Below are 12,772 nucleotides of genomic sequence, written 5' to 3' on the forward strand. Positions count from 1 at the left end.
TGGACTAAGAAGAAGCTCCAAAGCACTTCCAAAGCCAAACTTGCACCAAAACAAGGTCATGCTCACTGTTTGGTGGTCTGTTGCTGGTCTGATCCACTAGTTTTCTGAATTCCAGCGAAACCATTACATCTGAGAAGTATGTATGCTCAGCAAATTAATGAGATGCACTGAAAACTGCAACGCCTGCAGCCAGCACTGATCAACAGAAAGGACCCAATTCTTCTCCATGACAATGTCTGACAGCCCACTGCACAATCAATGCTTCAAAAGTTGAACAAATTGGGCTATGAAGTTTTGTTTCACTAGCTACGTTTACCTGACCTCTTGCTAACTGACTACCACTTCAAGTATCGACAATTTTTTTGCGGGCAAAATGCTTCCACAGCCAACAGGAGGCAGAAAATGCTTTTCAAAAGTTTATCAAATCCTAAAGCACAGATTTTTACACTACAAGAAAAAACAAACTTACTTCTCGTTGGCAAAAATGTATTGACTGTAATGTTTCCAATTTTGATTAATAAAGATGTGCTTGAACCTAGTTATAATGATTAAAATTAATGGTCCAAAACCACAATTACATTTGCACCAACCTAATAAATACAAATAATCAATAAATAACAGTGGAATGAGTTAGCTCTTCATATGCCAACATAGAAAGACTGTGAAGATACAAATAAAGAGTAAGGTAAAAGTGTGGGTAATGATCCATCTGCTTAACAGGAATAAGTAGAAAATTACATATGGGTAAATACATCAGTATTTTTCTGAACAGAATTAGATACACACTTAAGAATGAGTTTCCCTTTAAAAAAATTTTTTTTGAGTTTTGTATTAGGGTATAGTCAGTTAACAATTTTGTGACTGTTTCAGATGAACATCAAAGGGACTCAGCCATACACATATATGTTTATTTCACACTTTTCTCATTTGAAATTTCCTAAACAGAATGCATGATGTATTTCATTTTCCTTGCAGCCTGTATTTTTAAAACTAATAAAGCCATACTCTTTATAAAAACTAGAGAGTCTTGAAGGCTATTAAAAAACAAAATCTAATGAAAGACCTCGTACCAGTCTAGAAATCTACACATTAGTTGCTTAATCCATAAATCAAGCAGTCTAGTTAGTCATATCTACGGGATATCAAACTCACTCAGAACGGCATAAATTTACCTAGAACAAACCAGAGCTCGTATCTTCTGGTGATGAAAATTATTTGCAAAATAGATGCACATATATCTATATTGTTTATACCTATAATAAACAGAATCTGATATGCTAACTCAGTAAGTTTTGCATCAAGTAGATTTGGAGATAGCAACATTAGTCTCTTGAAAAACCTCCCAATTCTAATTTAATGGGATTTTCTTTTTTTTACAGTGGAAGTTGCTCAGATAAGAGAAACAACTAAAATAATGCCATTGGGACTTCCTTGGTGATACAATGGCTATGAATCCACTTGCCAATGCAGGGAATGTGTTGGAGTCCTGATCTGGGAAGATTCCACATGCTGCTGTGAAGCATCTAAGCCCGTGCATCACAACTAGAGCCCAAATGCTGCAACTATTAAAGCCCTTAAGCCTCAAACCTGTGCTCCACAGGAGAAGCCACCACAATGAGAAGCCCTGCACACCACAAATAGAGAGCAGGCCTCGCTCTCTGCAGCTAGAGAAAGCCCAAGTGCACCACTGAAGACCAAGCACAACCAAAAATTAAGATAAATATTTTTTTTAATAAATAATGCTACTGGACACTTGATTAAAGTAAGACTAAACGTCACATTTTTCTAAGCAAATCACACTGTTAAAATATTCCCAACTAAGCACAAAACACTGCAAAAAAAAATCTTTAACACACTATTTGCTCATTCACTCTATAAATATTTGCATTACTCAATGTGTGCCAAGTACAATACTAGGCAGGCACCATGGGATTAAGAGGTAAGCAAAATAGCCCCTATCTTTGTAAATTATTACAGTATGGGGAGGGAAGGATAAGTCCATTTAATCACAAAATGGTATCAGAGATTATAGTCACTGATCTAATTTACAGTGGCAAGTTCAAGCAAACTTCAATGAACTAATACTTATATAAACCTAAATGCTGAAAAGCCAACCAGAGAAAAGTCAAGGCATCTTGAAGGTGTGGACTCCAGAGTCAGTCACTGGATTTCAATCTAGGCTCACTATATAACAAGTGTATACATTTAACCACTTTTCTAACCTGAGTCTTGGTTTCTTTATTTTTAAACAACAGGTAACAATAGTACTTTCACCATAAAGTTGTGAAACTTTAAAAAGTATTAAGGCAATATGCCTTAGTATAATAAGTCTGTAGTAAATATTATGTTACTGTCATTAGCAGCATTGGCAAAAGTTCAAAAGGGCAAAGAGCTAGTGGTAGTTGGAGGAAAAGACTTAAAAACAGCTGAAATGCAGTGAAAGACCAGGGACAGGTAAGTAGGAAACAAAGCATGAAGACCTTATTAGCTATGCTATCGAATTATGAAGTCTCTAACTAAAAAAGTGGCTACTGAACACTTGAAATGTGGCTAGTTCAAATTAAGATATGCTGTGTGTGTAAAATACACACCACATCCTGAACACCTAGTATGAAACAGAAAAGTCTCTTAATTTTTAAAACAGCAGTTACATGTTGAAATGATACTTAAGATATACTAGGTTAAAAAATATATATTACAATTACAAACCCAAAAGACAGAAACAACCCAAGTGACACTGACAGCTGAATGGATAGACAAAATGGGATATATACATACCATAGTATACACAGACAGTGGAGTATCCTTCAGGCTTAAAGAAGAAGGAAGTTCTGTCACATGCTGAAACATGAATGAAACTTAAGGACACTATGCTAAGTGAAATAAGGCAGTCACAAAAGGACCAATATTATGATTCCACTCTTATGAGAAACCTAAGTAGTCAAATTAATAGAGACAAAAAACAGAATGGTTCTTGCCAGAGGCTGGCAGGATGGGATAATGGAGAACTATTGTTTATAGGTACAGGGTTTCAGTTTAAGATGAAAAGAACTCTAGAGATGGATGGTGGTGATGGTTGCACAACAATATGAATGTATTTAATGTCAGTGAACTAATTGTACACTCAAAAATGGTTAGGATGGTAAATTTTATGTTCTAAGTATTCTAATAAAAAATTAATTTTTTAACTGGCTATGAGAAAAATTATATATACAGCTTGCATTATATCTCTACCAGTCACGCTGTTAAACTTAAGTCATGGCAAAATTTTCCAATAAGAAAGGTTTTGAGGAACCGTGTGACAAAATCTGGATCTAGTAAGACCTAATGCCCTATAGTAGGAGTCAGCAAATTTCCGGTAAAGGGATAGACAGTAAATATTTTCAGCTCTATGGGCTGTTCTGATAGTACAGACAACATAGAGATGAATGGGCATGGTGAATTTGGCTCACTCTAGTTGGCTGCTACTGCTACGTCACGTCAGTCGTGTCCGACTCTGTGTGACCCCATAGACAGCAGCCCACCAGGCTCCTCTGTCCCTGGGATTCTCCAGGCAAGAGTACTGGAGTGGGGTGCCATTGCCTTCTCCGCTAGTTGGCTGACACCCGCCTTAAGACATTCACTGTAAGCAACAGCTCCTACCAGCTCAGTCTTAATTTCCAGGAATCGAATAAACCAGTTTTATAGTCATAGCCTAAAATCTTCCGTAAGGAGAGGTATTTACTACCATGGAAATCAGTAAACACTACAAATTAGTGCTGTTTCCCCCCCCAAAGAACTAGCTGATAAACATCTACTAGCAGACCACTTAGCTTAGGTAAAGAATTAACTTCTCTCCTATGCATTTAAAAGCATATTGGCTGGAAAAACAGACAGTCATTCAAAACTTTTTTTTTTTTTTTTTGTCAGCAACTGACACACAACTGAGTGATTGAAATGAACTGATTAAAATCTTTCTGGGTTCTGTGGTTGAGATGAATCTTCTCAGTTAAGGTTGCTCTAAAAAAGAAAGAAAGAAAGAAAGGCTCTTCTAGAAAAATTGCTTCAGTAACTAGAAGCGAGAATGAACATCCTGTGGCAGTCAAGAGTGTTGAGCTGAAGGGAGAGCAGCTTCAAATGAAGCCATGAGAGGAGGGCAGAAAACAATGAGATTATGTATAGCCAGCTGTCCATATTCACAAACACAGAGGGAGACTTTGGGACTTGAGCATTTGTAGATTTTGGTATCCACAGTGGGTCCTGGAACCAATCCCTGGCAACACCGAGGGACAACTGTACTGCACTCAGTAAACACTAAGTAACTGGTGGTGGTTCAGTCACTAAGTCATGTCTGACTCTCGCAACCCCATGCACTGTAGCCCGCCAAGCTCCTCTGTCCGTGGGATTTTCCAGGCAAGAATACTACAGTGGGTTGCCATTTCCTTCCCAGCGTATCTTCCCGACTCAGGGATCAAACTTGTGTCTCCCACTTTGCTGGCAGATTCTTTCCAGCTGAGCCACCAGAGAAGCACGTCTTCCCCAAACCAGGGATCGAACCCAGGTCTCCCTCATTGCAGGCAGATTCTTTACCAGACTGAGCCACCAGGGAAGCCCAAGAACACTGGAATGGGTAGCCTGTCCCTTCTCCGGGATCTTCCCAACCCAGGAATTGAACCGGGGTTTCCGGCATCGCAGGCAGATTCCTTACCAGGTGAGATACCAGGGAAGTCCTAAGTAATATTATCATGCATATGGTCTAGATTCAGTTATAAACAAATATTTACTTAGCCCATACCATGTACTGCTGCTGCCAAGTCGCATCAGTCGTGTCCGACTCTTGTGACGCCATAGATGGCAGCCCACCAGGCTCCGCCGTCCCTGGGATTCTCCAGGCAAGAACACTGGAGTGGGTTGCCATTTCCTGCTCCAATGCATGAAAGTGAAAAGTGAAAGTGAAGTTGCTCAGTCGTGTCCGACTCTCAGCGACACCATGGACTGCAGCCTACCAGGCTCCTCTGTCCATGGGATTTTCCAGGCAAGAGTAGTGGAGTGGGGTGCCATTGCCTTCTCCGTACAGTATCCTGGTTTGGGTCATAGTTTATTACAACTTAAAAAGCCTATAATCATGTGATTATTTGATTAATTTTTTGTGTGTGCGCTAGAGAAGATCTGTGGTGGTTCCCAATAGTGTTACCAAAGGGAACCACCACAGATCTTCTCTAGCGCACACACACAAAAATTAATCAAATAATCACATGATTACAGGCTTTAAGTTGTAATAAACTATGACCCAAACCAGGATACTATGAGAAAGTACAATGGGGAATCTCAACCTACTCTGGAAAATCAAGGATACTTCTTTGAGAAAGTGACCTTTGCACTGAGTGGGAATAGCCGAAGAGTAAGAGGCATTCTGGGTAGCAAGAACAAACTGCACAAAACTCCTCAGGCAGGTGGAAAAAAAAGTGATTAACAGACCAAGGAACTAAAACGTCAGTAAGGCAAGAGCCAAGTGACCAAGGAGAAAAGATGGCATCAGACTGGAGGGGCAGGAAGGAACCTTATCACACAAGGCCTCATGGCCCCATTAAAGTCAAGTCCAAGATCAGTGGGGAGTTGTTAGTTTATGTAGAGGGTAACATGATCTGATTAATATTTTTTAGAGACTGTTCTAGGAGTTAATGGGGGTGCAGGGAGGGAACTGACCAGTAGGCTACCACAGTTTCTAGGTAAGCAATAATGGCAACTCAGTGAAGTCAATCCTCAATCTTAAAACTACCTACATAATCTATTAAATACCCCATTGCAGCAATTTTTGGCCTCAGGACACCACTATTACAAATTTGAAACCCCACAGAGCTTTTGAAACTCCATGGAGCTTTTAAGCAGGTTAAAGCCACTGATATACTAGAAATTAAAGCTAAGAAATCTTTAAAAATATTAATTCACAATAATAAACTCATTACATTAATAGAAGCATTTTCTTTTTTTTTTTTAACCAAAAGTAACCATTTTCCTAGTGTGAATAACCTTTAAATTTTTGTAAATAACTTCCGTCTCGTACTGGAAGACAACTGGAATTTTACATCTGTCTTGGTATCCCACATCTTGCAGATTCTGAAAAAGTATGTAGTTTGTTTTTGAGAAAATTAGAGTGAAAAAAATATCTCGGGAAATTATGAAAGCGGTGTTGATCTTATGATCCTCCTAGGAGGGCTATAGGGACCCCCAGACCGTATTAAGAACTGCTGCTTGAGTACCAGAAAGTCAAGTAAGCACAACAAAACGCTCCATAGCAGGAAAGCTACAAAGACAGGCAGTAACAAGCGCTACAGACAATGGCAAGTAACTGGAATCCTCATGTATTGTTGGCAGGAATAAAAACTGGTACAACCACTTTGGAAAACAGTTTGGCAGTCCCAAGAGCAGGTCAATAGACAGCTATCACATGACCCAATAATTCAACTCAAAAGGCATATGCTCAAGAATATGTCCTCAAAAAACTTGTGTAAGTATTCACCTTGGCGTTATTCATAACAGTCAAAGAGCAGAGACACTCTAAATGTCCATCAATTGATGAATGAATCAACTGGAGAAATAAAATGTGACATACGCTGGAATACTATTCAGCAGTAAAATACATGCTACAACACAGATAAATCTTGGAAACATTGTGCTTAAGAAACCAGGCACAAGTTTTCAAAATCTGCTGTGTATTTTACCCCTTCAGCACATTTCAAATCACTCCAACCACATTTTAAGGGCTCAACAGTTAGACATGGCTTGAGGCATGCCTGTGGACCGAAGTTCTAGATCTACACTATAAAGTCTTTGTTTTAAATGATGTTTGTGATAATGACCCTGAGTCAGTGTAATTTCCCCTATCAAGGAAAAGTTCAATTCTATTCAGTACAATATGTACATTATATCTAAGTATGTTAATAACATGTACATTATGTTAATATTTTTCTAAAAGATTCAAGTGATGAAGATATTTCCCCAAACTACAATACACTGCCTGATTACTTCAGATGACTGTAGTTCAAAATCTTAAGACTATAGTCTAGAGAACTATAAAAATCCCAGAGCAACCTAGTTAGGAGCTAGTATATAGAAGTCCCGTCCTTTCTCTGCACTAATTTTAACCACAACATTCTCTTGGACTTCATCTTGCTTGCTGACACTTAGAAATCCTCAAACTGTTTCCAATTGCAAATAATGAATAAGTAAGAGAAAACATAATCTCATACACAGGGATTTTGCCATTACACATTTTAAAAAATCTATTTACTTATATCATGAAAACCCTTACTAATGAAACCACCTTGGAAAGACATAGTAAAAGTTTATATTCCAACAACCTTTAGGTAGAAATTTAAACATTACTCCATTGAGCACTCAATGAAAAAATAAATTTCACATTAATTTCAAAAACTATAAGCTTTATCATCAACCTGGAATGAGTTTAAATTGAATACAAACTGTATTAAAGTATCCTGTTTCCCCCTGTTACAAACAGAAACAGAGGGAAAAATAAGACACTTAGTAACCACCTTACAACTTGTTTATACCTTATCCAAGAAATGTAATATAATTTCATTCAATCAATTAGAACACTCATATACATACTACAGAATACTAGAGTGGGTAGCCTTTCCCTTCTCCAGCGGATTTTCCAGACCCAGGAATTGAACCAGGGTCTCCTGCAATGCAGGCGGGTTCTTTACCAACTGAGCTATCACAGAAGCCCTAATACTATTTTGGCACAGTGTAGTAAAAGAATTTACATTACACAGAAAACAGATTTTTAAACTGTAGAAAATGGGATGTGTTTAATAGAAAGCCTAAGCCTTCAATATTATTTTTTGTAGGTCTTCTGCTTATCCTTTTTACCTTTAAGATTACATAAGAACTTTCAGGACCAAATACTTGCCAATTTTTTTACAAAAAATTTTCAGTGAAATCTCAACGTCATTAAGCTTATTTTATTGATGAATTTTAATCTGTAGTAAACAGTTTAAATCTGTGAAACCCTTAGAGAAAAACTTAAAATTATAGATGACAGAACTTCTCGTGTTCAAGTAGAATTTTTCAAACCATGTGAAAACTACTTTTCTTATTCTTGTACATTTTTGCAAATGTACTTCCCCTAACAGAGCCCACAGGTAGTTCAATTTGTCTTCAGGTTCTTAATGCAATCAATGATAAGCTTAAATTTTTATCACATTTTCTACTTCAAAAGAAAGTATTTATCAAAATAAAAATTCAACTACCATGAGAAAAAATTGCTGCAGAAAGACTTTATCTGTTAAAATTTTACTTTGGTTACAGACGAGTAAAAGTAAAACTTCCACAGAATTTGAAATTCTAGTTTTACCATCAAAAAAGTTTAAAAATCCTCACAGATAATAGTATAATAAACTGATCTAAATGAATTTTTCTATTTACAAAATATTGACTTTCTTTCTAATCTTTTACAGTAAAATGCTTAAACACGGCTGCTTTAAGCAGCCAGAATAATGGAGACATGAACTTGAAATCCTAGAAACAACTACGGTCTTCAAAAGTTAACATGGCTACACACTCACTAGAGTAACAAAAATAAAAAAGACTGATATTATCAAATGTTTGTAGGAATGTGGAGCAACAGGAATTCCCATGCACTGTCAGTGGGATTGTAAAGTACAAGCACTTAAAAAAAACCCCACAGTTCCTTATGAAACTAAACATTCAGCTTCCCTGTTACACACTAAGCATTATTCCACTTCTAAGCATTAACAAGAGAGAAAAAAGCATTCATCCAACAAAAAGTTGTACAGAAATGTTCAGAGCAACTAACTGGAAAAGAGTCCAGGTGACTTTCAATATGAAAATGGATAAATTATGGTGGTATATTCATACAATGGAAGACAAAAAGCAATAAAAAAGAAAGAACTACTGATGACACTTAATCAGTTCAGTTGCTCAGTCGTGTCCGACTTTTTGCGACCCCATGAATCGCAGCACGCCAGGCCTCCCTGTCCATCACCAACTCCTGGAGTTTACCCAGACTCACGTCCGTCAAGTCGGCGATGCCATCCAGCCATCTCATCCTCTGTCATCCCCTTCTCCTCCTGCCCCCAATCCCTCCCAGCATCAGAGTCTTTTCCAGTGAGTCAACTCTTCACATGAGGTGGCCAAAGTACTGGAGTTTCAGCTTTAGCATCATTCCTTCCAAAGAACACCCAAGACTGATCTCCTTGCGGTCCAAGGGACTCTCAGGAGTCTTCTCCAACACCACAGTTCAAAAGCATCAATTCTTCGGGGCTCAGCTTTCTTCACAGTCCAACTCTCACATCTATACATGACCACTGGAAAAACCATAGCCTTGACTAGACGGACCTTTGTTGGCAAAGCAATGTCTCTGCCTTTCAATATGCTATCTAGGTTGGTCATAACTTTTCTTTCAAGGAGTAACATAATAATGAGTCTCAAAACCCTAAGCTGAATGAAAAAGCCTACCCAACAGAGTGTATACCGTATACCATTTATGTGAAACTCTATATTTAACTTATATGCAGAGTACATCATGAGAAACGCTGGGCTGGAAGAAGCACAGGCTGGAATCAAGATTGCTGGTAGAAATATCAATAACCTCAGATATGCAGATGACACCACCCTTATGGCAGAAAGTGAAGAGGAACTAAAAAGCCTCTTGATGAAAGTGAAAGAGGAGAGTGAAAAGGCTGGCTTAAAGCTCAGCATTCGGAAAACTAAGATCATGGCATCTGGTACCATCACTTCACGGGAAATAGATGGGGAAACAGTGGAAACAGTGTCAGACTTTATTTTGGGGGGCTCCAAAATCACTGCAGATGGTGACTGCAGCCATGAAATTAAAAGACGCTTGCTTACTCCTTGGAAGGAAAGTTATGACCAACCTAGATAGCATATTCAGAAGCAGACACCAGAAGACTTCGGATTACACAGGTGTATGTATTTGTGTAAACTCCTGGAATGGCAACCGACTGCATTTCACTGCAAGTCAAATTTACCTTCAAAAATTTTAAGTTGAAAACCTGAACTCAATGGTTCAGTTCAGTTGCTCGGTTGTACCCAACTCTTCGCGATCCCATGGACTGCAGCACGCTAGGCTTCTCTGTCCATCACCAACTCCCAGAGCTTACTCAAACATGTCCATTGAGTTTGAGATGCCATCCAACCATCTCATCCTCTTTCGTCCCCTTCTCCTCCCGCCCTAAATGTTTCCCAGCATGAGGGTCTTTTCAAATGAGTCAGTTCTTCGCGTCAGGTGGCTAAAGTATTGGAGTTTCAGCTTCAGCATCAGTCCTTCCAATGAATATTCAGGATTGATTTCCTTTAGGATGCACTGGTTGATCTCCTTGCTGTCCAAGGGACTCTCAACAGTCTTCTCCAACACCACAGTTTAAAAGCGTAACATGTACTACTACTTGCAACTTGCTTTGAATTGCATCCAAAAAATAAAATTGACCAATAAATGATTAATTGTTTGATAAAGCAAATAAAGCAAGATGCTAAATCTAGGTGATGGACACATGAGAGTTCACTGCACAATTATTCCAACTTTCCTGTATGCTGGAAAATACTTTAAAAATTAAGGGAAAATTTTATAGGAAAATTGAGAGACCAACAAAATAGGGATTCAAAAGGTGGTCAAAGTTTCTACACATTCTTACTACTTGACAGAACACACCACCGTTCATAATCATATAAACAAATATCGCAATTATTTATTGTTCCTTCAGGGAAACTTACAGGTACGTTTCATTTTTGCTTCTTCATAAACTGTTCACACTGTCTTGGTATCTGCTGACCAACTGTCTGAGATCAATTCAGTAATTACGGAAATATTCTGGGACGTATATTTAACAAAAACTAAAATGATTTAAGTTCCTCAAGATCATTAATTAACTGCAATAACTGTATTCCTAAATAGATTTTAAGCGGTAAATTACTTTTAAATTTCCTCCATTAACTCCAGGTTCGTGCTCTTTCATCTGACTGCAATTGCTAACATGTGAATAACGTTGCTATTCCTCTAAAATCAAACAAAAACCTCCCCAACGACCGGCATCTAAAGAATGACAAATACACTTAAAAAAAAAAAAACAAAAAAAAACCAGAACCACGATGTCGTCAACGAAAGTCATCCACCTTTCTCCTTAAGCCTAGTTCTATTAAGATTTGGCTGAAAGCAATTTCTACGTCATAGCTCATTTTTTTCTTTAAAGACTGGAAGGTGGGAAAGATTTCAGCGGTCAAAACGCAGAACTAAATGCACACGTGCTCCTCATCCCAAAAATCTACTTTAATCCCCAGGCAGGTAAAACAATGAGCACCCCCTTTCCCCCCCCCTCCCCCCCCCCCTTCAAGAGACAAAACCGCAGACCGGGCTAAGCCAAACCCTCGCCCAGCCTCCACTCCGCCCGAGCCAGGCGGCGGGTCTCTTTCCTTTGTGCAAAGTCAGAGGGAGGCGGCTGGAGGCGGGGAGCTGAGGGAGGAGGCTGGGGTCGGCGGACGCCGGAGCAAGAGGAAGGCGCCGAGGAGAGCGGCATCGGCGCGCCCCATAAACAGGCCAAGAGGCCACGCCACAAACCTCTGCGGTATCCCCAGGAGCAAACCCACAAACCTGGGTGTGATCTAATTTGGGATCAGACTCCGAAGAAAGGCCGAGGGCACCTCCGGAGACGACCCCTTACCCTCAAGCCCTTGCAAAACAGTCTCCTCCTGCCGCTGGCGGAGGTCCTGCCGCCATCCCCACCCCGCCCCGAGCCTAGCGCGGCCCTCACCTGCTGGACGGAGCTGTTCTCGGGCACTGCGAACTCCTCCTTCTCCTTCGGGGTCTTCACGGTGACTTTCATGATCTTGGGTTCCGTGGAGGCGGTGGCGGCGGGGGCGCCGGCACCTTCGGCCGCGGCGGCGTTGTCCTGGGAACTTGGAGGGCCGCCGCTTTCACCATTCTCGGCCATGGCGGCGGCGGTGACTCAGGCGCAAAGGAGGGAGCGGGTGAGGGAGCGGGAGCCAGGCAACGCCAGAGCCGGCCTGGCCGGGCAGCGGAGAATGTGGGGCACGCTACCTCAGTGACAACTGGCTCAGGGCCGCCCTCGCGGGCGAGGAGCCGCGGAGCTTGGCGTGGGCTCCGGCGCAGGCCCGAGTCGGGCGCTCAGCAGCCGCTGTGTGTTCAGACGGCGATGAGTCGCAGCGACATCCGCAGCAGCCACTGCCACCGCCGCTTCCTCCTCCCCGCCCCTCCCCCTACGCCGCTCTGCCCGCGCCGCGCGGGGCACGCCGGGTAAGGCGGCTGGCGACGTCGCCGAGTCATGCCTGGCCGGCGCGGTTTGGTTCTCTGAGTGCTTTTCTTTCCCTCTCCTGCTCCATTGCTCAAAGCGTAGGCGCGTCCAGAGTGAAGGACTGAAAACAAAGTGGGGTGGAAGAGGTCAGTTCATTCCGTCTTATCTCTTTCACCAAAAAATAAATTTCGGGGTTCTGGGAGGCACCGTTAAGGGCGCACGAGGATGACGTCACGGCTAGCGAAATTACTGGAAAGGAAGCTAGACCACCGGGCTCTGCGGCCGGAATTGCGCCTGCGCGATGGCAGGCCAGCTAGTTCCCCACCCTCTCACCTCACTCTGGCGGTTACGGTGCGCATCCCCTAGGAGCCTGAGCTTGCTTCACGGTGTACCCCACGGTGTACCCCACGGGGAGGAGGGTCTGGAACAAATGCCCGCGAGGGTTTTTTGTAGTTGATATTTAAATGTGCTTAAGTTTCGCG

The 12,772-nt window shown here is 41.1% G+C and overlaps 1 protein-coding gene across 2 annotated transcripts in view; it reads right to left on the reverse strand.

Annotated features, from left to right (window-relative positions):
- The window catches only part of UBQLN1 (ubiquilin 1), a 54,731-nt gene extending 42,193 nt beyond the window's left edge, over nucleotides 1-12,538 (reverse strand). Inside the window, exon 1 of one of the 2 annotated variants that reach the window (XM_018052411.1) lies at nucleotides 11,790-12,538. In XM_018052411.1, the coding sequence (XP_017907900.1) occupies nucleotides 11,790-11,969 (180 nt within the window). In that variant the 5' untranslated portion in view covers nucleotides 11,970-12,538. The remainder of the gene's footprint in view (nucleotides 1-11,789) is intronic. The other variant, XM_005684222.3, reaches the window with a different exon arrangement.

The sequence above is a fragment of the Capra hircus genome, chromosome 8, assembly GCF_001704415.2.
Source record: "Capra hircus breed San Clemente chromosome 8, ASM170441v1, whole genome shotgun sequence".
NCBI classification, from domain to species: domain Eukaryota; kingdom Metazoa; phylum Chordata; class Mammalia; order Artiodactyla; family Bovidae; genus Capra; species Capra hircus.